This window comes from Lissotriton helveticus, chromosome 6 (genome assembly GCF_964261635.1).
Source record: "Lissotriton helveticus chromosome 6, aLisHel1.1, whole genome shotgun sequence".
NCBI lineage: Eukaryota > Metazoa > Chordata > Amphibia > Caudata > Salamandridae > Lissotriton > Lissotriton helveticus.
In genome coordinates this window covers 1280117614-1280142905 of record NC_136067.1, presented here as the reverse complement: position 1 = coordinate 1280142905, position 25292 = coordinate 1280117614, and the positions used below count along the sequence as shown (strand labels likewise).

General features: G+C 44.1%; 1 protein-coding gene across 3 annotated transcripts in view; it reads right to left on the bottom strand.

Annotated features, from left to right (window-relative positions):
• Positions 1 to 746: 746 nt before the first annotated feature.
• NINL (ninein like) overlaps positions 747 to 25292 on the bottom strand; it is a 425470-nt gene continuing 400924 nt past the window's right edge. For 2 of the 3 annotated variants that reach the window (XM_078649026.1, XM_078649027.1), the window contains exons 27-29: positions 22828 to 23040; positions 20815 to 20928; positions 1285 to 1614 (exon numbers count right to left, since the gene is read on the bottom strand). In XM_078649026.1, coding sequence (XP_078505152.1) covers positions 1423 to 1614; positions 20815 to 20928; positions 22828 to 23040 — 519 coding nt within the window. In that variant the 3' untranslated portion in view covers positions 1285 to 1422. Of the gene's footprint in view, positions 1615 to 20814; positions 20929 to 22827; positions 23041 to 25292 lie in introns of all 3 variants that reach the window. The other variant, XM_078649025.1, reaches the window with a different exon arrangement.

The window sequence follows — 25292 nt, the reverse complement described above, 5'->3', positions numbered from 1 at the left end:
CAAGAGGCCTTGTTCACCCTTGCTAGAATGTATATTAGTCTAATCAACCTGCCTAGGCACTGCAATCAGAAGCCAAACTGATGCTTAAATCACTTTTAAAGAATTCCACATGTACATCACAATTACTGCTGCAGATAATGGCTTAGGCCCTCCTGCTTTACATGGTTCGATACCTCTCTAAAGCCTCTTTAGTTTGTGAGCAATTATTCTGTTTGCGCAGCCAGCCTGAAGTGGTTGTAGGTGACTTGGTGTGTATCTCTCGGCCTAATACTTGGGTGTCATTTTAAGTGTTTAAGCTGCCCGCCCAGCCAGGGTTGTAGGCACCATGCTGTGTTCATTGCTATTTGTTTTTAATGAAGGTTTTTAAAACAAAAACAAAAAATGAATTCCAGCTTGCATGACAGAGCTTCCTCTTCCCAGGCTGCACATGTGTGCTACAGCCTCCATGTGTCGCTTATAACAGGCTAAGAACATCTGAGCTTCAGAAAAGCTCTGAAGGCACGGCTCTTCAGATAGCAGCATTTTTACAGCATCACTTTCTTCATGATCCTCCACAGGTCCCATTAGCTAGTTTGTATCCTGCCATCACTAGCTACATCAGCACCACAAAGATGCATGAATGGTATATGCCTGTTTACTAATCCAATAATGATAATTTTGTGCTGGAGAAAAAAAATCTGCTCGCTTCTCTGTGTTTCAGATGCAAACACAACATATACTGATCTGAAACCATACAAATACATTGGTAAAAATAAACATTTTCACATTTATTTTGTAAATTGTTCACATGTGAAGCAAAAGAAGTGCAGTTCATTACATCAGCCAGCTGTGCTTTCACACACCAGGGAATGTAGGCGATTTTTGGTGCTAACAATGTTTACATATGTACATATAAAACACACTGTATATAAAACTGTACATTTTTCACGCGAGCTAACCAATCAACCAGCCACTGAAGAGTAACATCCTGCAATGTCATCCAAACTGGAGACAGAAGACATCAAGTTGGTGTTGCTTATTGTCCTTCTTCAGTCTAAACCCAGTTTTCTCTTTTTTTTTTCTCTCACTCATAAAAGTATATACTTTCCAAGCGTTTATCTCGCTGCCGTTAAGCCACACTTCTCCGTACCTCCATTCTGCTTCAATCCCTGAGCAACTTGGTTGAGAAGTGACTACAACTGCAGAAAGTTCTGACATCACATTGCCATCTCGCGTCTCTGTGGTCGAGGCCACAACAGTTGTGTTCTCCACACCCAGCTGCACAGTAGCTGGGGGAGTTAAACATGTCTGACATGGCCGCCATGTTCAGAGTCACGATTCCACCCAAGAAGTTGATATCCATGACACAAAGAGACTCTTTTGGATTTTATTCTGTACTCGCGGAGTGTTTCTCCTGGCTGGGCCAAAAGGGGTGCAACGACTCTAGGCCGAGAGGGATGCTGGGGCAATGTTTCTGATTAATTTATTCAGGGCTGCAATTTTTTCATCCAGGATAAAGTTCTTTTTCTCTGCACTTTTCTGCCTCTGCTCGGTAACCTGCAGAGCCTTCATCAGCTGCGCATTTTCCACGTACAGGTCTTTCAGCAGCAGGTCTGATTTGGCATTCTTTTCAAGCTAAAAATGAGAAGAATATGACAATTTAGATTTATTTTAATGTCTTTGTTTCTGGGCCGCTTAATATTTCCATAATAAGTAAACATCCAATTGGATTGGCTCTTTTTACATTATTTTATATAATTGATAATTCTGTGCTTCCCTATAACCTTGGCAAGGAAAATGTTACTTAACCTGCAACTATCTGTTTGTAGAGTGCAATGTTTAGATTCATATGATTTGCGTACTCCTGTCATCTACATACCTGCCAACTTGAAAAACAATCTCACTGTGTGCCTTGAAGGGGGTGGGACCATGTGCAGAGAAGTACCTGTGAGCCACTTTTGAACCCCACCCGCCCCAAGTGCCCTCCTCCCTAAAAAGCTTGTTTTAAAAAAAAAACTTTTTATTGGATTTTAGATTCATACATGTCCTACAATAATCATATCTAAGTACTGCTATATTACAATTGATGTCGACATTGCGCGGTATAGAGCAGCATGTCCAGCAGTGGGGGTGCCGTATCTCTACTGTCCCCAGCAGATATGTTGGGAGATACCGTGGATGATATTGTTGGGTCGGTTGTTGTGTTACCTTCACCCATATCTAAACCACAATTGGAGCATAGAGGGAAGAACAGACAGGGTCGCCCTCCACTCAAAAGTTATAGAACAACCAACAAGACCCTATCCAAGGACGTCAACAGAGGTCAGTTACTAGGGAGGAAGAACAGTCCATTCGTACTGATAGCTACTCCAAAACCCTACAAAAATTGTGGGGATAATTTCACTGCACTGCGCCCAGATTCATAAAAAACCCCAATTTCCTTGGCAGAAACACAGAACACCCAATAGTCTGACCCACCTAGGTCTATCACCCAGATCCACCCACAAGGTGTTGGATCAAGTTCTCCTCAGAAAAAATGTGTGAAAACCAAGTGACACCTCACGGAAACACCACCATCGGGGTAACTGGTATGTAATTTCCAGACAAGCCCCTGTCTCATCATCGGTAGTCACTTGATTCTCAAAGAAAGAGAGAAAATAGTGTCCAAACACAAACAACACAAATATGTGACAAAATGTGGAAAGCAGAGAACATCTGCTAGTGACAAACACACAACATAAAAAAGTGCATAAAACACAGCATCTAGTTCCCTTAACCAACTTTATTCATAGGGAAAAAGTTTAAATGCTGTACCAAATAAAAAGACTGGTAGCTAATCATGCATACCATTACCTAGTACCAGTGCCGACATGTTTCACTGCCATATACTTTTAGGCAGTTTCATCAGGGCTGCACTATATGCTGCCACTCCACTTTTGGACACTTGTTCTTTGTTAACTGCCAAGGGAAAACAGGTATTCAAAACAATTAAAAGCATGTAAACACATCAATCAGTGGATGTATCAGTCGTGTTATGTGTGCAAACAATATTTACCCAGAGACCACCAGGTTGCTCATACCGGTCGCCTAAGGGATGGAGGAGATGTAGGGAGCTCCAAGTGTGAGTTCCTACCTTCACTTGGCTCGTAGCTTTCTAATGGGACAGACAAGGAAACAGGACCATTAGCCAGGTGTCAAGACCCAAGTATGCCGTGTACCATAACGTGGAGTAAGTTCCAACACCCTACATCGTGTTAGGTGGTTAGTCTAGAAGTGTCATGTATTGACACGTGCTTAAAGCAAGCACCTGAAGCCACAGTCAGCTACCCTTGACTCTGTTCCAGTCTTCGATATCACACTGTTCTGAGCAGCCCACTTTTTAGCACACAGTTCACCCGTGTTTGATGCCATAACTGCAGCACAGGTCAAAGCAGACATTAAGATCTGCGTAATGCGGCACTCCACCCTACATTTCCACTGGCCACTGAGCCACGTCCTTCGAGTGCAGCCGCTTATATTTAGAATCCTTAAAATCACAACGGACATCGAGCGAGCTCTGCTTATCAAACACGCTATTCGTTCGCTCTATCTGAGCGTCTAAGCGCGATGCAACCACTCATACATCACGCAATCGTGCCTCATCAAATTGGATACTTCTCACCGTGGTAGCTCATCCGGAGCGCTTTGCCTCGTCCACTCTGTGCGGGTTCGCCCTGTTTGCTAATAAACACTGCCGGCGGACTCCGCCCCATGCAGGCAGTCACCTGACCTGCGTGGCAAATCGGGCAGACATCTTGGAGCAGTAAAACTGATCCGTGTATCAAACCCAAACAATGTCAATAAGTAACAGCCTCGATGTGTAGACCCTGTGGTTAGTTATAAAACCTCATACTCTGTTAACACGGGCCTTCCCATTATGGTCAGAAGACCAAGTCGACACAAAAAAGCTGCGTCGCCGTTGGTACAGCTTTTAAACTTTTTCCCTATGAATAAAGTTGGTTAAGGGAACTAGATGCTGTGTTTTATGCACTTTTTTATGTTGTGTGTTTGTCACTAGCAGATGTTCTCTGCTTTCCACATTTTGTCACATATTTGTGTTGTTTGTGTTTGGACCTTCACCCATATGACAGTCAATAGTCCATTGTGCCCTGTAGAGGGTAATACTCAATGTCAATCCAGGTTCTGAACTAAACGAGGGGGTTGTATAACTCGGGAAGTGTGGGATCGGGGAGGGGTTTTTGGGGTGCATCAGGCGGGGGTAAGGGAAGTGTGACTCCATGTCGACACACTAACTGCGAGCATTGCGGTCAGCTATTGGCAACCGTGTGATCCTTTGAGGGTGACCTGGAGGGACGTGCTGGAGCAAGGGAGCGTAGAGTGTGGGTGGGCTAATTAATGTATGTTGGATCCCGATTCCGTGTCGGTGTCATGTGGGGGTTCTACGCCTGCCGAGTGTATGCGTTTAAACTCATGAAGGAGCATTGCCCATTCTAGCGAGATAGGTTGTTGTCGCATGCCACGAGCTTCCTACTGCCGGAAGAGATCTTCGGCTGCGGCCCATTTCAGTACCGCCCCCCACCATGCTGCTATTGGGGGGCCCTCCGGTGCGCGCCAGTGCATTGCTATACTACGCTTGGCAAGAAGTATGGCCAGCAGAGCAAATTTGGTCTCTACCTTCTGTCGCTTGTTGCGTTTAAATATGACTAAGGCGCATGCTTCCCATGTGCGAAGAGCTGATAGACCTGTGACTGTTTGTAGTGTGGTGTGTACCGTTGTCCAGAAAGATTGTATCGTGGGGCATGTCCAGAACATATGAAGGAATGCGGCGTCTGGAGTATGGCAACGGGGGCATTCAAAACAAGAAGTCGGGTAAAATCCTTTAAGTCTGGCTGGTGTGAGATAGGCACGGTGTAGTACGTTAAATTAGACATTCTTGAATCTTTGATTGCGGGACACTTTTTTATGGTGTTCTAAGGCTATTAGTCACTCCCTGTCATGAAGGACACGACCGAAGTCCTCTTCCCAGCGGAGCTGTAAGCGTATTAGCGGTATACATGTGAGTTCCATAATGGACTTATAGATCCATGTAATGTGGTGTCTACCAGTCCCCATGTGTAGTAGTGTATGCAATACCGGGTGTGTCTCGGGTTCTCCATCTCTAAGGCCCCAAGTCCGTTTGCAGTCCGCCACCAGCTGTCGATGCTGCAGGAATTGGCAAGCCGGGAGTACGGTTTCGTCGGCCAAACCTGCAAACGATATCAATTGACCATCAGTGAACAGGGCCTCCGCAATCTGATGTTCGGTCCAGATCCTAAGTTCTCCCATGGTGTAATACCCGTGCCCCTTGGGGAGACCCACCAGCGGCAGCAAGGGGGAGTACATAGGTGTCCCTCTGGATAGCCGGTGAATCCTCATGGCACAGGATCTAGCCACCTTGATTAACAATGGATGAGCGGGGTTGAGTTTGGTCCCTGGGAGGAGTAACCAGGTTAGTTCTGGGACTGGTATCAAACCGTCCTGCGTGTCCGCCTCCCCAAGGTTGAGGTGTGCCGTCCAATGTGAGATCCACTGTAGTTGCGCTGGCAAAATATACGCTTCAAATGACGGGGCACTCATCCCGCCCTTATCACGCGGCAGCTGCAGGGCCGACAGTGCCACTCTGCATCGGCCCTTCCCCCAGATCAGGGATATTAGTAATGAGTTAAGCTCCTGGTAAAAGGACCTAGGTGGGATGACTGGGATATTTGCGAAGAGGTAAAGGAGCCAGGGTACCATAATCATTTTGGATAGGGCCACCCGTCCAATGGGGGCCAGGGGGAGGGTCCGCCAGAAACTAACTTGGTTTGTAAGCCCTCTGAGGGCTCGGTAGTGGTTGCCCTCCAGGAGGTCCCGAGGCTCCTGGTAGAGTCTGACACCCAAGTATCGCGGGAGGTCCCCTGTCCATGTTAGTACGGCCTCTCCTAGTCGAATTTCCCTGTGTGGAGTGTTCGGGTGTAGGGGATAGATAGTGGATTTCTCCCAGTTCACCCTCAATCCCGCGGCCCTCTCAAAGTCTGTACGCGTGGTCCAGAGGGTGGTTAGGTCTGCTGTAATATCCCGGACATAAATGAGGAGATCGTCCGCATAAAGGGAGACGCTATGAGTGCAACCTCCTAGCGGGATGCCCCAATGCACGCCGCCAGCAGATCCATGGCGATGGCAAAGATGACAGGGGACAGGGGGCAACCCTGGCGTGTGCCGCGCTCGATCGGAATGGCGGCTGATACGTAACGACCTATTCTAACCCGTGTGGTGAGGCCGGTGTACAATAGCCGGGTGTACGCTATGAACTGGGGTCCTATACCCACCCTCCGAAGCACCTCAAATAAATACTGCCACGCCAGGGTGTCGAATGCTTTCTCGAGATCCAGCACCAGGCACGCTGCATGGGGAACCTGTCTCGTACCCCGTCCTGGACCTGGAAAAGCCAACGTATATTTTGGGATGTGTTCCTCCCCGGGACAAATCTGCTCTGGTCCGGGTGTACCAGTCTGGGGAGTACCCCTGTGAGTCTATCAGCCAAGATCCTCCCCAGTATTTTGCAGTCCATGGTTAGGAGGGTGATGGGACGATAGGAGGCCCTGAGTAGAGGGTCCCGATCGGGTTTAGGGAACGTCACCAGTATGGCTTCCCGCATAGAGGGAGGGAGGTGTCCCAGCGCCTCATGAAAGACCGCGCCGAGCCGCTGGACCAGATGCTGAGAGAACGTGGAGCACAATTATATCGGGAAACCATCATGTCCCGGCGCCTTGTTTTTGGCCAGGCGGCAGAAGGCGGCTTTGATCTCCGCTGTTGTGAGTGGGTCGTCCAGTGTCGTTCGCTCCTCGTCTGTTATTTGAGATATGGTGTCCGTGGCTAGCATAGTCCGAATATGTTGCCCCCTGCCCTGTGTCGGCTCGTTATATAGTATGGTGTAATAATCGTGAAAGTCTGATAGGATGGCAGCTTGCGTGTAGACCACCTCCCCGCTGGCATTGCGAATGCCAGTGATTGGCTGTGCGTGCGTGTCTTTCCTAATGAGCCAGGCTAGCAGTGTACCGGCCCGGTTCCCCTCATTGTGGATTCTAATGGCATATGTTCGTAAATTATAGCGCCGTAGAATGGCGCACGCCTCCTCGTATTTGGTTTTGGCGTCCGCTAGTTGCGCGGGTGGGACCTCCCGCTGATCTGCTGCCTTAGATAACTGCGCCACTTGTCGTTCTGTGGTTTGTACTGTTTTCTCCAGTGTGTGCCTCACTCCTGTAATTTGCCGGATACATGCCCCACGTAACACTACCTTAAAGGCATCCCATTCCAGTGACCTAGTAGGTGTGGTTCCTGCATTCTCGGCAAAGTAATGTTGGATGGTCTCTGACTGCTCGTGTTGGAATACCGGGTCTACAAGGCTGTCTTTCGGGAGGCGCCAAATAGGGATCGGAGGTATGGGTGGGCGCCATGTGAGAGTCACGGTGTGGGCATCGTGATCCGATACTATCCTGCCCAAGTAATCAGAGTGCTGGATGCGTGGTAGGAGAGACTGCGTGCACATGAAGCGGTCTAGGGGCACTCGCAGGTTGTGGGGTATGGAGTGGAATGATTACATTTTGGAGGTCGGGTGGGTATGGCGCCATGCGTCTACCAAGGACCAGTGGGCAGCCCAGGCGCGGAGTGAGGCTGGGCCGGTGAGTGTGTGGCGGTGGGTGGGATCTGTCCAGTGCAAGATCTAAAGAGCAGTTGTAATCTCCGCCTAGTATCCACGGGGAGGATGTGAAACACGCTAGGGTGCTGGTTAGGGATCCCCAAAAAGGTGTCTGGTCTATGTTAGGGGCATAGATGCTACCGATGAGAATGGACTGCCCGTCCAGCAATCCCTTCAGCAGCGCGTACCGTCCCTCGGGGTCCACCCTCCTTCCGTTCTCGCGAAAGGGAACTCCAGGTCTAATCCAGACCAGTGCTCCTCTCGCGAAGGCGGAGTATGTTGTAGCACAGAATGTTCCGCGCCACTTCTTTTGGAGTTTGCACAGTTCCTCCTGAGTGAGGTGGGTCTCTTGTAGGGAGATGATCTGCGCTTTTTGGCACTTAACATAAGCATACATCGCATAGCGCTCCCTAAAAAGCTTGTTGAGGCCTGTCCCAATGTCCTGGGGTGTTTTCACACCCCTTAATGGACTCAGAAACCGACCTTGAAAACCACTATTCACAGTGGTTTTCAGCTCGTTTTCCCTCCCACCGGGTGATATCGGCTCCTCACTGGGAGACTGGGTGATGGGAGCCGACATCCTCTGTCACGCAGTAGCACCGTGGGAGATGGCTGGTATGCATCTAGTGTGGGGCGTGGATGTTTACAAGTTCTTTTTTTTTAGTTGTTTTCAAGTTACAAGACCTGTTGTGACTCCTCACTTAGCCTACAATGCACCAGGGCAAATACTTCATCTGAGATTATCTTCTGCACTACAGGTCAGTAGTGTAAGTGGAGAGTAGTGTCGAAGATAGATTAGTAACTGTGGACGCAAATGAGCTCACAGGAGCCAGAAACCTATAACACACTTATGATGCCGAGGAGAGGGCAGAGAGCACAAGCTCCTTTTCTTGGTAAGTGCTATATATCGCAAAGTGTCTACCCGCTGTGCAGGACGTGGGCAAGCTGACAGGGACTAGAAGCCCCATAACCCCCCTGAGAAGCCAAGGAGGGGGTCGAGGATGTAAGCCCTTTTACTTGGAGAGCACTATGTAGCTCAAAATGTCTACCCACTAAGTGGGCCTTATCCATGCAAAGCCAGAGCTAAACCCATCGCTGTCTTTGCCTGTCATCGACTGGAAGAGGCTGGGCTAGGCCACCCCACTTGGCCCTTGCATAAACCAGGTACTGACAACGCTCTCCCTTTTAGTTTTCTGTGCAGCAGCACATGGAAACTATGTAAGTTTATATAAATATCTTAGTAGTTGGTTGCTTAGACTGTGGGTATGAATTGGCTGATAGTCAGTCAGCGAGCCCTGGAAGTGACAAGACACCCACTTGCTACTGTATGTACATTATGCTGTGGGTGTCACCTAGAAGTAGACCTATGCTCTGAGTTTGCGTTAGTGGGTCTGTTGATTTTTAAACTAGTAAATGATTGACTCCAACTAGTGGGACAAAGGCGATCCATTAGCTCTATTGATTCTCGAGTTGATAATTATTGACATGCATAAAACTGAAGTTAATCAGTAAAAAGCACTAAAGAGCACTACTATAGATGGATTTCTAGAGACTGTTAGGAGACTTACAAAATAAACGGAACTGGCAGAAAGACAATTGTAATTTCCAACGGACAAAGTTGATATTCTTCTTGCCTTATCACTCCAACGGTCAGCAGCACCAGGAGCACAGTCACTATAGTCTACCTTGGGCTCTAATGGTAGGGGGGTGTCACCTCAGGTGAGCTACCATATAGTAACAACAAAGAAGCTTGTTCATTAGCTGAGGGCCAAATTGTTAAGCAACCATCTCCCAATAACCAGTCAGTGGGTGGGCACATGCGGGATGGGGGAAGAGGGGTTGGGGTATGCAAAGATACACTGATTTATGCACCAACAGATTCGCTCGTGCCTCCTATACATTTGCTGCGGGCCACCTATCCATATATTATTGTTTAGGCAAGCGTATCATTCCTAGCCCCGGGCACCATTGAAATATCAGCTCAATTAGGAAATAATGTCCTCCACTGGTTGCATACAAATGTCAACTAGAACTCCTTTTTTGGATAATATTTTGATAGTCTGAAGGATTGAATAGGTTGGTTCGTTGGTCAAGAACTTCAGTGGTGACTATATAATCCTTAATTTTAGGCATATTAATATTGTGGAAGGTATTCTGTATCACTCCCATCTGAAGCACACTTACTTAGGTTCAGTGAAAGTTCTGCCATTATGCTTCTTTTATAGACATCTGAATTGGAAGCCACGAAGTCTTGTTCTAGACTCCCGTCCCACGCCCTACTCCTCATACATTTCTACCTTCAACCATTTTGGTGTGCTTTTTGACTTGCCAGAAAATGATTATTATTTATCAAGATCCTGTTCCTACTATTAAAAGGGATTCCAAGCCAAATTATACCTCATCTATTATCCCACCTATAAGCGATTCTACTGAGGGAGGGGCGGGAGAGTCCTCTGATTGTAATGGCATCTCAAAGCCTAATTATTTATTGGGTTTTGGTTCTGCTTCAAATGGGGCTCTTGCCCTCCCTTCACTACCACCACCCAGGAAAAGAACAACTATTATTAGTTGGAATATATCAGGTCTAAAGACTAACCTGAGTGGGTTTTACTTATAGATGGGTCTGAGCTGCGCATCTTTAACCGCATGCGCGCTAGCGGTTTTCCCGCTGCTCGCTGCGATTTCAAAAATCCCGCGTTACGTGACAAGGTCAGCTCATCATCCGCGTAGCGCAGGTTACGCCCATGACGAGCTGACCTTGTCATTAGCGCCGAAGGGGTTAAAGAGACATGGGCCCTTAAAAATGTCCAGTGTCTTTGCTGTGTGAGTTTTTATATTCCTGCAGTTCACACATGCTAGGAGAGCTTCTGGTGGTATAGTAGTTTGATGTGATTGTAAATCTCTGTGTGCTCTGTTAAACAGAAGTTCTCCACACATACAAGACTTAATATGTCCTTTGTCCACACAATGCCTCTCCTAATCAACATAACAAAGAATCTATTACGCTCAAATTACTGAACAATTTAGTGTCCTCTTATACCAATAGCCATTGTGTTGTCATTGCTGGTGACTTTAATCTGACATTTGAACTCTCAACTTTAACTCAGGGCTTGAGTAAAGACGAGGACGCCTACGGGGGCATCCCTGAGTTAATTGCCCCTCCTAGGAAAAGTATGAGTGGATTTGCACAACAATTAACTGACATAACCCTTACCCATGGGTTACGTGCTTGCAATGGATGATCCTCCTCTGACAATATTGCTGCACCACCATTCTAGTTGGGGCTGGGGGATGAACTATAGAAGCAACATGGACTATATTTTATTGGGCATTTGGGCTTAAAGAGTACTGTGGGATATGATAGTCCATAATAGCGAAGAGAGCGCCCATGATCCTCTGTCTATTTCTATTTAGGGTTTGTTGTTCATCGACCTGGCGGCTGCAGCTTACTCTAATACAAATGCATTATCTGCAGGAACGTAAAATGGAATGCTATTTGTTGCTCCATCGATGTCACTGCAACGATCTATGACTTAGCATCCATCCAGTTGGATACTATATTAGGAACTTGGATAACCCACATTTGATACCAGAGACTCATAATATTTTCTTCTCTAATCTAAAAGACTTTAACCAGAAATAAAATAAACCCGTGAAAAGATCCCCCAGGAATGGTTAACTCCAGCGTACAGGGTAGCCAAGTCATAACATTTGGTGGCTATGAAGCTTGAAGACATTTCTAAAATTGTTGAAGCTAGGACACTGTTTAAGAAAACTGTAAGTTTTGCCAAATTGGAATGGAATCTAAGTGTATTTGCAAAAAGCAATCAAAAAACGATGCTAAAACCTTTAGGAATATAATCAGCCATGTTGGTTGCCAAATACGAGACAGAGGTTCTTTATCCAACCGAGAAATTGGGTTAATCATTTTAAATCACTCTACTCTGAATTGTTGCTGAATCCTCTTTTCAATGAATCATTAGGTAACAGCAGCCCCCAGTCCTTGAGCGTCACCAACCACTGCATCACTTTCCCTCTGTAAGAGATAGAAAAAGCTATTATTTGTCAGAGACAGGAGGAGACCCTAGGTTCGGATAGGGTCCTTACTCACCAATTTTGTTCAGAATTAAAATAAATGGGTAGCTTACATCAATGCTACTTCTAATGGTATGCAGAAGGTGTTCCAACTGCACAGTTGTGGAAGGGAGCAGAGATTGTACCTGCTTTTAAAAAGGACTGGCATAATGTGATGGGCATTTATTATCCTATCAGTCTTTTGGATAATCTCCAGAAGATGTTTTCTAAACAACTGCTCAGTAAGTTAATCGATTGAATCTCTGATGATAATGTGGATAAAGGGGAGAGGAGTTGGCCTAATGGCTAGGGCGGTCGACCTCGAATTGGGGGAACTGGGTGTGAGTCTCAGGAATGATGCTGAAAATCCTGTGATTCTGGGTAAATCACTTAATCTCCCCGTGCCTAACAAAAATGAATGTGTGTCCTCATGTAACGCAACTGGTGCTATGTAAAGCACTCTGATACCCGATACCGGGTCAAGTTTGCGCTATATAAAACTAAGTTAAATGAAAAAAATGTATTAGGCCACTTTCAAGAAGGTTTCAGAGCAAGGACATGGACTGCGGACCAGGCCTTCCTCATGACCAAGTAAAAGGACATCGTCGGGGGAAACCTTTATGTGCCTTTGTTGATCTCTGAGTAACCCGTGACTATGGGGCACATGCATCAAAGCCTTTTGCGATCGCAAACGGTGCGATTCGCAAAAAATGGCCGTTTGCGATCGCAAAATTTGCTTTTGCGATGCATCAAGGGCCAAGGCCCTTGCAATTTGAGAATTCGCAATTAATTGCGAATTCTCAAATTGCGATTGCATTTAAGGCATCGCATTTGATTCCTTAAATGCAATGCATGAAAGTTTAAAAATCTGCGATTTCGCAAATAGGGGGCGCAAATTACCATGAAGTTCAACTTCATGGTAATTTGCAAAAACTTTAAAAAATTCACTTTAGTGCATTTTTAAAAGTTTCATGGTGCGCACACACACATGCCCTAAGGGCCCTGCACCCTTGAAATTGCATTCTCAATTTGCGATTGATTTGCTAATTGCGAATCGCAAATTGAGAATGTCTTCCCATTCATTCCTTGGACCTCTAGGCCCATAGGAATGAATGGGGAGGTATTCCTTAATTGCGACTCGCAATTTGCGAGTCGCAATTAAGGAATATTTAGAAATCGCAATTTTTTTAGCGATTTCTTCATGCATAGCCTTTTGCTTTTCCTTATTAGCGAATCCTTATTTTTCGCTAATAAGGAATCGCAAATGGTATTGTTGATGCATGTGGGCCTTAGTCCCTAGAATTAGATTGTGGAAGGTACTGGCCACCATGGTAGTCCCCTCAGACCTCTTAAATATAATAATAAGTCTCAATGAAGACAATTATGCACAGGTGAGATGGGCCCTAATAGTGAACTCCCTCATAAAACTAGTGTTAATAAAAGAGTTCGCCAGGGTTGCGTCTTGGCCCCTATACTATTTCAGCTTATTATTTACAGTTGCGTTGGCTCTTTGGTCATTTGGTAGAATGACTGCACAACATTAGCTGGCCAAACTGTTCCAGCATTACTTTTTTTTAGCTAATGAAACCTTTCTTGATTCAAAATCTCCCAAGAGCCTACAAATTCTTATACAATGTTTTTCTCTATTTTGTGTTATTAATGGGATAGAGATCAATGCCCAGAAAAACAAATTTTCTGCATTTAACTAACGGAAGAACTTCAGAAGGAATATTATGCTGGGAATAAATATCCCCAAGAGGGTAAAATAATTTTATTACCTTGGAATTAGAATATAGGATTCCATCTCGCCGGGGTCAGAAATTACCAAAATCTCCCTCATGATCAAGCATAGGGCCTCAGCTTTACTTAAGTTTGCTGAGAGCATCTTCTTATACAATCTCTCCTGAGTTTGAAATTTAAAAAGCACAAGCCATAAGTGCTGCCTTATATGACACAGAAGTATGGGATTACTCTGATGTGGCAAAGTTAGGGGTTGAGGAGAATAACGTCATTAGGTTGTTATTGAACCTAGGGCAAGGTACTCTACTCCTCCCCCTAAAATTAGATCTTGGTCTGAAGCCTATTGTAGAACATGCACATTTAAGGCCTAATTTGTATTGGCTTAACATTTGGAGTACTGAAGAGCTGTTGCTGGATAGAGATGCACTTAGTTACGTTTTAAGCTGATCTAAAGCCCATAGAATTTCTTGGCTGAATCACGCCAAGAGGTGATTGACTGGCCTATGTTTGAAAAACTATTAGGAGACCCCTTTCTCCATTCATCCATCTTTAGTCGCTATTGTAAAGAATAGTTTTTGGGATTGCTTTATGGAGGACAGTGAATCATCTGTTTCTCTTGGTAGCCGATCATAAGTTGTGTTGCCCTATGAAAGTGTATTTTACTATGAAGTATTCCTAGGTTACATCTACCCCCTGTTTTTAAAATAACTTTATTTGAAGTTTAGATGTGGAGGTCTTCCTGTAGCCACCTTTATATATTCTTGCTCGCAACCTATTAAGTAAATATTGTGTCCTGTATGCTGTGCGCAGAAGAATCGGAGGAACATTTATTGTTCTTTTGCACTCTATATCGAAAACTCTTCTATGGGGATTCCAAATCGTATTAATACATTAGGAATATGTAAAAATACCCCACATGAGTTTATAATTTTTGTAATTTCCAGGATTTTAAATGCTGCAGAGCGTACAAGACTCAAATGAGAATGGGCAATATGCCTTCTGGATCATAATTATGATCATTGTTTAAGAATTTTAATTGCTTGATTTTTAACACCTTCAGCGCGGCGCGAATTTTCGCGCTGTGCTGAAGGTTCTAAAAAACGGGCGTGGCCGTGATGGAACGGTTCCGTCATAAGCACAGCCCAACCGGCGCTCGTGACGGAACCGTTCCGTCACAAGCATCGAAGGGGTTAAAACTTTAAAGATTTTATTATCTTAAGATTATTGATCTAATTTTTTATATGTTGTATTTGTTGATAGATATTATTATCTGATCTGACAATAAAGAAAGAAATATGACATTTTGGAGACTATCTGTAATCACGACTTGCTTCCGGGGCGGAGTTATGGGCGCATGTGAATATGTAGCACACACTACGAAGCAATGGTTAGAGCATACGTAACATTTTATGTTTGTAGCATGTGTGGCTGAAAAAATACATGGTCTACAAAGACTGTAAAGCATTTCCTCTCCTAAGCTGTGATTAGCGTGCAGATGTTTGAACTGAAGATTTTAATGCAGGCTGACCAACTAAAGCCTCATAGTGAGCTTCAAGGTATACACAGTAGTGTTTGGTGAACATGTGTGGTGTTGACCAGAGCAGCTTTACAGATGCTTGCTACAGCAATGTTTCTTAGTAAAGCCTTATTGACTTCTTTCTTAACTGTGGAATCAATTTAGGCAGTACAAGCAGTTTACGCTTGGTGTTTGTGTATTTCACAATCCATCTACCTGTGTCTGACTTGATATTGGACACTCAGTGTGGGGTGTTGCAGAACCTACAGTTGCTTTGTCTTATGGGTGGATTTGGTTCCATCTTAACATCTAAGTATGTAAAGTACTTTCTGCTGCAGAGTCTGGATGCAGGAAGAATATGGGATACTCAATAGTTTGGTTAACGTGAATGGGGGAACCAGCTTTGGTAGAAATTATAGATTTGTGCTCAGAACCACCCTAACTCTGGTAACCTGAATGTATGGTTCCTCTTTAGTCAGGGCCTGTAACTCACTGCTAATTCTTCTTTGAAACATAATGGCCACTAAAAAAAGGCCACCTTCCGGAACAAGACTTGCATGACACTCGACTGTAGTAGTTCGAAGGGGAATGGGGGGGGGGGGCGGGGAGGATGGGTGCAAAAGTCTCATGAGAACTACATTCAGATTACAAACAAGCGCTCGAGGTGTCCTTGGAGGGATGATGCTCTGTAGGCCCTCCATGAAAGGATAAAATGACAAGCATCTAAAAAAGGGACAAATGCTTCCTATTTTGCAACAGCAACTAGATGTAAATGGATAGATAGGTATGCCAACCCCTGTTTGTGCAAATGTAACAAGTAAAAAATTATCTCATGCACAGTTATTATAAGGGATTCTATTTTCTTACCAGAGCAGTAGTGGACAAACCAATTGGGTGTGTAGCAGGTGTGGGTAATGGGTTTATCTGTCTGCATACACTCTTTGAAAGTTTTAAGTTACCAAACTCTTAAGACCTCAGGTGTCAGATTGTAGCGGGATGCCCTACTGCTTCTGGATTTAGTATGTCACTGTCATGTTGTCCTTTATGAACACTGTTCTGTCTCGAATTAACTTATAGAAAGCTGTGAATGCTAATGACAGACATAAGCACCAGGAAGTTGATGTTACAACTGTTTTTGTCATGGCCAGGTACTCTTTAGGGTCACGTGGTTAAAGTGTGAAGAATCCGTAGTAATGACCACCTGCCGAAGTGGGTCAAGGAAATGTCTGCCCAGCAACACATTGATGCTGTTGCACTAAAGGAGAGTGCTCTGAATCTTGTTATGTTATGTTAGTGGCCTCTTATTTAGCGCATGACTCACCCAGGGGCATCTCAGCGCTTACCTAGAGAATAACCAAAGAGAAAGTCAGGGACAGGGAACAGTGTCAGAGACACAGCATTAAAACAAGAAAGCTTTACGTTGTTTCCTAAAAACCAAATAAGAGGTAGATTTACGCAAAGCCTCTGGTAACTAGTTCCAATACTTGGGAGCAATATACGAGAAAGCTTTGTCCCCTGTGCGGCTATGCCGAATACGGGTGATCTTCAAAAGTGCCAATGAGTTAGACCTCAGATTACGACAGGAAATATGCTTACAGAGCTTATTTTGCTCTTTGCCTTTACCAACAATAAAGCCTCCTAGTGATCCTGTGACCACTGCCTTGCAAGAGACACCTGAAAAGGGCAGAAATGCAGTCAGGTGTGCGGTACTGTTGCAGGACATGAAGGCATCATCCCCAACAATCTCATCCTCCATACAAAGTCTCGAAAAGAGGCAGCAGCTTTTGGAATCCCATCATTCTCCTCTGGTTGAGGTAGTTTTTTTCTGGGAAAAGCATCTAGGTCCAAACCCAAAAAGGATTGGATTTCCTGGGAGTGAACATGGGACTTTTTGGCATTGATAGTGAACCCTAGCCTGAGGAGCAAGACACTGCTGTCTGAGTGTGAGCTAGACATTTCTCACTGGTGCTGCTATTTATTAGTCAGTAGTCAAGATACAGAAAGATAGTAATGCCATTTCTGCACAGATGCCACCACTGCTAAACACTTTCTAATCACCCTTGGGCCGTAGTAACCCCGAATGGCAGCACTTTGGATTAGTAAGGTTACCCACTTATGACAAGCCCAGGTACAGGTGGTGGGTTGGCAATTTGGAGATATGGAAGCATGTGTCTGACTGTGGTGAGCTTGCCTTCAACAGTCTGTTGTCAAGATAGAGAAGACTGGCACCCCAGACCTCTGCAGATATGCAGCGTCCATCGCAATCACCTTTCTAAACGCACCCAAAGGGCACTGATGAGGCCTAAAGGAGATATAGCAAACAAAGTGTTTGTGGTACACCTAGAAGAGCGGTTAGTGCTAGCAGGATGCCGATGTGAAAAAACGTATTCTGCAGGTCCAACACCCCAGTCCAGTTTCCGAGATGAGGGGCAGATAGAACATGGGCCACGGGGAGCATCTTGAATTTGTCTTTGTGCAGGAATGTGTTGAGAGGGTGAAGACCCGGTGTAAGGCAGAAGAATTTATCCTATTTAGGCACAAGAAGTAGCGGAAATAATACCAAGTCTACACTTCCAAGGCAGGGACACTCCCTATGGCTCCTTTGGCGAGAGGAGCCTGCATTTCCTGGCAACAGACAGGTGGTCCTCCGACAGGCGTTCCTATGAGGGTGGCAGGTGTGGTGGGTCGAAAAGGAATGGCAACGCGTAGCTCCGTTGGACAAATCTGCAGGACCGATTTGTAAGATGTGATGTTTTGCTATTCCTGCAAGAAGTGACAGATTCTGTCTTCTACTGGATGGCTTTGTGCCGCTAAAGGTACACTAAAGATGTCTAACAGTTTCTGCCAGATGAGCAGAAAATTGTGTGAAACGCTATCCATGAAGACCGAGTCATTGTCTGTCCAACCCACGGCCCCACCTCAGAATGGCTGGGAAGCCAGTTGGGCAGGTGGTAGGGGCTGGCATTGTCGATACGTCATATCATCTAAAAAGATCAAATTGTTGTGGGGTTTGCGGGACTGGAACTGACAGGCTAACAGAACATACTGTGGCAGTTTAGGAACAAGTGTGGCGGTGAAACTCTGCTTTCGTGTGGGGGCCACAAACCACGGATGGGGAAGCCACCTAGTGGTGGCTGCCAATCCCTGCCCTACGTGACTCTTTACTACAGCAGGAAACCATTCAGCTGCTTCAAAATTTGTAAAGTTTTTTAAACTTTTGTGAGTTGGAAGATTTGCATGCCTCCATGCTTTCCCATGTTCACACCCCATTTTCTTTCTTCACACTCTGCACTTCTTCATATTCTGTAAAAACGCCAGATCTACATGTTTTACCAATGGTAGTTAAGGAGTAGTCCTGTATAGCAATGCATTTAATCCATATATCTGTTAAAATTAAGGAAGGCACTTTTAGAGTGCTTTGTGTACAGCAGGTGCCCCAGCCTTGCACTGTGTCTGTGATAAAGGGTAGAAATCCTCAAAACACAGGTCACTGTGCCATATGTCATCGGGAGGTTAAAGGGCTGCAGAACATACATTTTCTATATGACCACTAAAAAAATTCGGTCTCATATAAAAGAAAAAAAAAACGTCAATACTGAATTAACTAGAGCCCATGTGCTGTATTGCTCCCAGCAAATCCCAGCTGCTTTTCGTAAGCCTGTTACAGCAAACAAATGATAGACGGAATGCTGACAATGCAAACATTCTCCCCCAGTCAAAAGATCTGGGTTAAATCCATCGTTCTTTTGCCCACTACGTCACCCCAGTTTGGACCCAGCCATATGCAAATCAGGCTTAACCCTGTGCCCATGGGAACAGTCCAGACCGAACTGCCAGGCCTGGTCCTCCCTGGACCAGAACAAGCATCTCGGGACCGGTTTCAGGGTATGTCACCCTTCTTCAGCCAGGCTAGCTTGAATCCAGTGGCATCATTTGTTTGCTGTAACACTTTTCGCCCTAAGTGGGATGGGTATGCCCAGACGTGGGTCCCTTGCTCACGGTTATTTCAGGACACAACCACTAGCCAGTGAATTAATGGACAGCATTCAGATTTAGTACAGGTTCATACTACAAAAGCTGGATATATCCCATGAAACTACATTCCTTGACAACTTTATGCTGAAAAGCTTTAGCAAAGTGGAGTTATTCTAAAGTTCCAAAAATGGTCCTGATATGGCCCTAGTCATGCAAATCGCTACACTGTTTGTTATCCAAATACCCATATGAAGCATGTGATGATGAGCAGAATAGAGATCATCTTGTAAAGTAACTGGAAGGCCAGTTGGTTGTCAGGGACAACAGTTTGGTCCTGTCATCCTTGTTCTTCAAACTTTTGTCTTCCAAGCTTTTTGGCAGTAGCACAAGAGCACAGATGATACTTGCCCTACAGCAGGAATATGGTGGTTTTGAGTTGAAGTCATACCATTGCCTTTAATAAACTGTTGAATTCTCCTCACTCTATTTAGCAGTACCTTAATCTTGCTACTCTTGGCGCTCCCACCCATTGACCTTCTCTGACCCATGCTGTCAAAAAAACCAGGGACGTCACAGTCTATGGCTAGACTGCTCAACTCGGTGGTCTAGTCAACCAACTAGTGGTCGGATGATGAATTTTCTTGAGAGACAGTTTGAGACAAGAATCGGGTCATGATACACGGGGTAGCCCACCAATGCGGCCTCATCAGACACTTGCCCACTAAGGAATCAAACTTAAGGAGTCATGTGAAAGATCTTGGTAATGTATCAAGGAGCTAAAAAAATGCCTGGTACGTGGGTATGAGGATTCTTTCCTCTTTCAAGCATTGCCAACAATTCCAGACATCACAGTCACAGACTTTCAGAAATCTCTGGCAACCAGTTGTTTAATTCTAGCAATAGTGACCGGCGGAAAAATGATTTCCACCAGACATGTTTAAAATATGGCAGAAATGACTGGTAGCAACATTAATACTGACCGTGCCATTTCCACCACACATTACACAATACTGGGCTCATAGTGGATCCTATAGATCTAGTAGCCTCAGAATGACCACCACTAAAGCCCATTACTACGGTCAGATCCAGAAGTTCTCTTATGTGTGGTCTCAGCGAGACTTTGACATGTTCCTGAGGGATGGTTGTAAAATCTAGTTCAACCTACCACCCACTCGTCCATCATGGGCGCTGCACGGGACCCAAGAGTAGACACATGCAATGCTGTTCTCTCAGATAAACAATGGGAGACAAGGTGGCTAACCCCTCTGTGCAAGACACACGTCCGGTCAACCTGATTATCTACAACCAGGGGTGGTTTCATCCACCACTGGAGAGCCTCGTCAACCTTTTTCCTATGTGGGCCCCAACACCCCAATCGGAAGCTGCCTTCAGTTAACACTGGTTTTACAAAGGATAGTCAGCATAAAGCCATCTGTAAGGCCTGGTCTGAACCATGCAAAGTAATTGCACTAATTTGAATACTGGTGGCCCACAGCCCTGTAAGAGCTCCCATCACACCCCTAATCTCTAGGTATATCCTGCTGTTCTCTTTAACTGCCCCACTATAAACATGCATTGGAAATTCTCACCAGTGGATTGCCCTGAAGCTTACAATATCTATAGAATTCACTTCAGACAATAAGCACTAGAAATTACCAGTCTAATGTCAATAGACATGCTTATCCTGGGGTATCTCTGGCTGACGGTCAAGCTAACTTGAAGGCTTTTTATACCTTCCATGTAAACAATCTATACTTGATTATTCGAAAAAGGCAGCTGTCACTATCGTTGCATTACAGATTTAATTACTGACCTGCTCTTTTAGCTGTTTCACCTTTTCCTGGAGCATCAGTCGAACAGTTTTCAGATTCATTTCTACTTCCAACATCTTTTCCTCCATCCGCCTGAGAAGTTTTTCATGTTCTTCCTAAAATTCAATCACCCAGATTGCTATTAAAAATGACACGGATTGGATACAAGGGGTGAAACATTCTGCTGAGTCGTGATCACTTTTTAGGGGCGTATAAATGTATAAATAAAAAAACATATATTAAATATAATACATTATTTTAGGAAAAAATAGAAAGAGACACAATGGAAAAAATAAATTAGAGATAAAATTGAAGAAAATCTAAGACCAAATTAGCAACAACAATTGTATTTTATTGTTATTAATACATATTTACCCCTCTGGAGACAGGTTTCTCTATTTTGGCTTTGACTCACTCTTCCACTAAGGATATTGAGTGTCATGACAAAGTGATTCCTTTTTTTTTTAGATGCTGTCAAGAATTCCACTGGGGATTATTAGGTTTCTGTGCCCCCTATTTACAGAACCGTCTGGTTAGACAAGGCTTACCACACTAATCATTGAATGGCAGCTTCAAGTGGCACAGGGAGGCCTAATGCTTTCCCAACGTTGCCTCTGGAAAGGGAGGCAAAGAGACGCTACGGGGAAAAAAAATGTTCATCTCCAGTTCTTTGGATCCGAGGTCTAATTGTGGTAGTTTGCGAAGAAGGTAGTGTATTTATTACTTGTGTGCTGAGCAGGCAGAAACCTTAAGACTGATGTATAGGCAAACTTCCCTCCAGCGTGATACGTATTCAGAGACTAGTGGGGTGTTCTGAACGGTGTACTCAAGAAGAGTGGGCTAATTGCCCCTGAACCACTAAGTGTCACAGTTCCATGAAATATTCTTTTCGGGATATAATGACCCTCACCCAGAAAGTGACATCCTTCATCATCGGGTCACGCTCAGCATTGAGCAGGGTGTGCAATAACCAACGGGCTCTAAAAGGAGCTCTTTGCAGAGATCTTTTTTTGTTCCGGGATCCTCAGTTGTTGAGGTGATCCTAATTTTAATGACCGAGAGATCCAAATATAATTTAATGAAACTTCTGTTTCTTTGCCAAAGTAAGCTTAAAATAAAAAGTGGGACTTCATAGCAAAGTCCAAATAAATCTGTTGTCTCTATAGCCTTGTGGAGTCATTCCTGGGTTAAACTGTCTGTTTTTTCTCTGATTGTGCATTCCAAAATGTCAAACCGGCACCCGAATAGGGAAACGTTATATACGTCGATGTTGAGAGTACAATAGCAAAATCTATACTTAACTATATATGTACATTCATGACATTAGGCAATGTTCTGGGTATGACTGAATCATTCAATATTGTGACATAGATCTGGGTGGCGACTAGTTATCCTGGAAGGTGTGGCCACTACTGTGGTTGTCTATGATGGAGATTACTACTGATATATTTGTCAGTCAGTGGTTCAGGACTATTTCCGTCGATCAGAAGAAGCTCTTATTATAAAGAAGGTTATAGACCACTGTACTACACAAAGGACTGATTGAGAGGTCCCTATAATAAATCTGCCACAAAATATCACAATTATCCTCGTCGGTGGGTTTCACAGAAAGATTACGGGAGTGCCCTTCACAAGCTGAGAAACACTATCTAGAACATGAAAGAGACTAGCTATGTGGGCAGTAGCAATACACTTCCTATTCAGGGGTACAGTTCCAGTACCCATACTTACTAATGGAATATCCACCATAAGAGGCAGACATAGGCAGATGTACCGCCAGAGTTTTCTCTGACAATGGGCTCTTCTGGTGAACAATTCAGCCACCTATGCAGTTTTGCAAAAAACTCTAGATGAGTTTGTTTTCCCTCCACAACCTTGACAGAAGCTGAAAATCAGCAATGGTAGATGGAAAAATCCAGCAGCTCATCTATATAAGTGTCCACATGTAGACTGCTTACACATTACCTACAGATTTCGATAACAGTAAAAATAACTATATCAGCAACCCTTCTTACCTGCTGAAGAGCAAGCTGCTTGTTCATCTTCTCTGTCTGAAACCTGAGTTTTTTCTGTAGATCTTGGTTCTTTTCCAGGGCCTCTAGGAGCTTTGCTTGCAGCTTGTCTAGTTGTTCCTTGGACACGGCATTGTAAAGCTTCTCCTTCAGATGCTGCACCTCGCGCATATGCTGAGACTCCGCAAGCGTCAATCTTGTGTTGGCTTCTAATAACTGCATTTCATAAAGGAAAAGGAGCAAATAGATTAGAAACATGACTAAATCACCAAAGGCGCTATGGAGTTGTAGTAACAATGGCAAGTAATTAAAGTCTATTAGAAAATTGTAATGATTATAGACCATTGAGGGCAATATGGTGTCAGAGGACAATTAATGGCTGGCAAAAGCCTCCCACTCCAATATTTCAAAGTTTGTCTTTCTGTTTCTGTTTAATTTAAAAGCATCTGATGTCAAGGTGTCAAATTTATTCATAGCATTGGAGCCCTTCTGCCTTGGGCTATACTTGTCATTAAAGACTCTAGCTTGGCCTATAATTCAGTTGTTTTTTTTTACAAGTATAACAGACCAGGGTAGAGGCCTTTAAAGTTATACTGCAGCTCCCAGGTGGAGCCATTAACTTGTTGACACACCTGTGACAGAGGACAAGCAAAGTGTTACCCAGAAGTCGGCACAAAAGTAGTTGACTGATGAATCAAACTGGATGCACTGGAGAAATAACCAAGGAAACTAGGCTGAAAAATAATTATGCCACAAATAAACAACTGCAAAAGAGGCCAGCAATGCAGTTAAGTGAAACTTGCAATCAAAAAAAGCTGTACACCTACCACAGCCCTGTCACATCAAAATGTGATGGAAGCATATTTACTCCTGTACTTTCACAAGACAATAGGTGTACACTATTATGAAAATCCATTAGTAAAACTGCAAATTCATATAACTCAGAATTTGAAGGTAGCCAAAAGTACAAAAATGATTGAAATGCTCAAAACTGCAGAACGATGCACAAAAGAAAAATAGATCCAGACTTGGTATCAACCAAAATACATTTCAAACTGCAATACTCCAGGCAATCCCTATTTATTTATTTATTGAGTTTTATATAGCGCTGGCTAGACCCGATGCCTGCACATTCGCAAATATACATAATATTTCTAGTCCCATCAGAATCGACCCTTGTTCTCCTTGGAAGTCTTTAGTAGAAAGGGGTTTTAGAGCTAAGCCAGATAGGAAAGAGATTTTGCGGGTTAGTGGTGTGATCACCCCAACAGGAAAAATTTTAACTTTTTAGTCATTCCTTTCTATCATATTATTCCTCTGAGTGGAAATTGGGAGGAGGGGGTAACTCTACAAATTGCTACGCTCTCGAGCCTGCTCGGTTTTTGCTCCCAAGTAAGAGTTTTGAAGTTTTGCACAACCAGGACTTTAACTGGAGGTGTCAAAGACACAACGTTTTCCCAAATTGCCCACATTTTGGCATCAAGATTTTTTAATGATTTTTCTAAATGTGCTCAAGTCGTATGCCAGTTCACAGAGACTTCTGTGCATATGTCATTTACACTAGCAAAATATGATATACGGGCAGAAATACATGAACATAACTCACAGAATCATGATCACTGGACATTTCCACCTGCAGATCAGACTTTGGCTGTTGGGGAAGGGGGGGGGGGGGGGGAGTGGGGGGGTGCACACTGCAAAAGTTTGAAAGGTTTTGAACATCCCAAACAAATATATATTTATATGCGAACACAACACCACGCTTGAGTGTTTTTATTGCACAAAATGCAGGGGTAGAAAAACCCATATTACACTTGGAGGCATGAAATATGGGAACCAGTTCACATATCCCTGTGAAGTATGGGTTTCATCACCATAATTACAGCCCACAAAACAGTCACTGAAGAGATTTACCATTGTCAGGGCTACTACACTTATGCAGAATGAAAGACAAAATTATACGACAAAAAAGGCACATCATGTAGCACATATTCTGGTAGCATTATTTTCATCCATTTTTAGCTAGAAACTTTTTTCGGAAAAAATGCAAATTATGTGGCAAATGCACTAAATCCATAATGATGTGGTAAATGTGTTAGCCACATAATTTCATAAATACACTGGCAATCCCCGTTGCTTTGATCAGCATTTTATTAACAAAATGGAAACAAAACCTAAGCTTTTTAATTCCAATCAGTGCTCCTTGCTGTAGTAAGTCGGAAAATAGCAGCAGAGTATGGAGGTGTCCTCTTACATTAAGCATGAAAACTGGTCAGGCGAGCTGCTATTTTCCGACGATGCTGAGTAGAGAGCTTTTGAACACTAGCAACACTAGCATCAGCAATTTATATCCACCTGGCATCACTACATGGATATAACAACACTTGCAGCATTGCATTTTCGAAATATAAACGACGTATTATCGGATTAATTGTGACACTGGTTCAACATTAGTACATGATACAGTA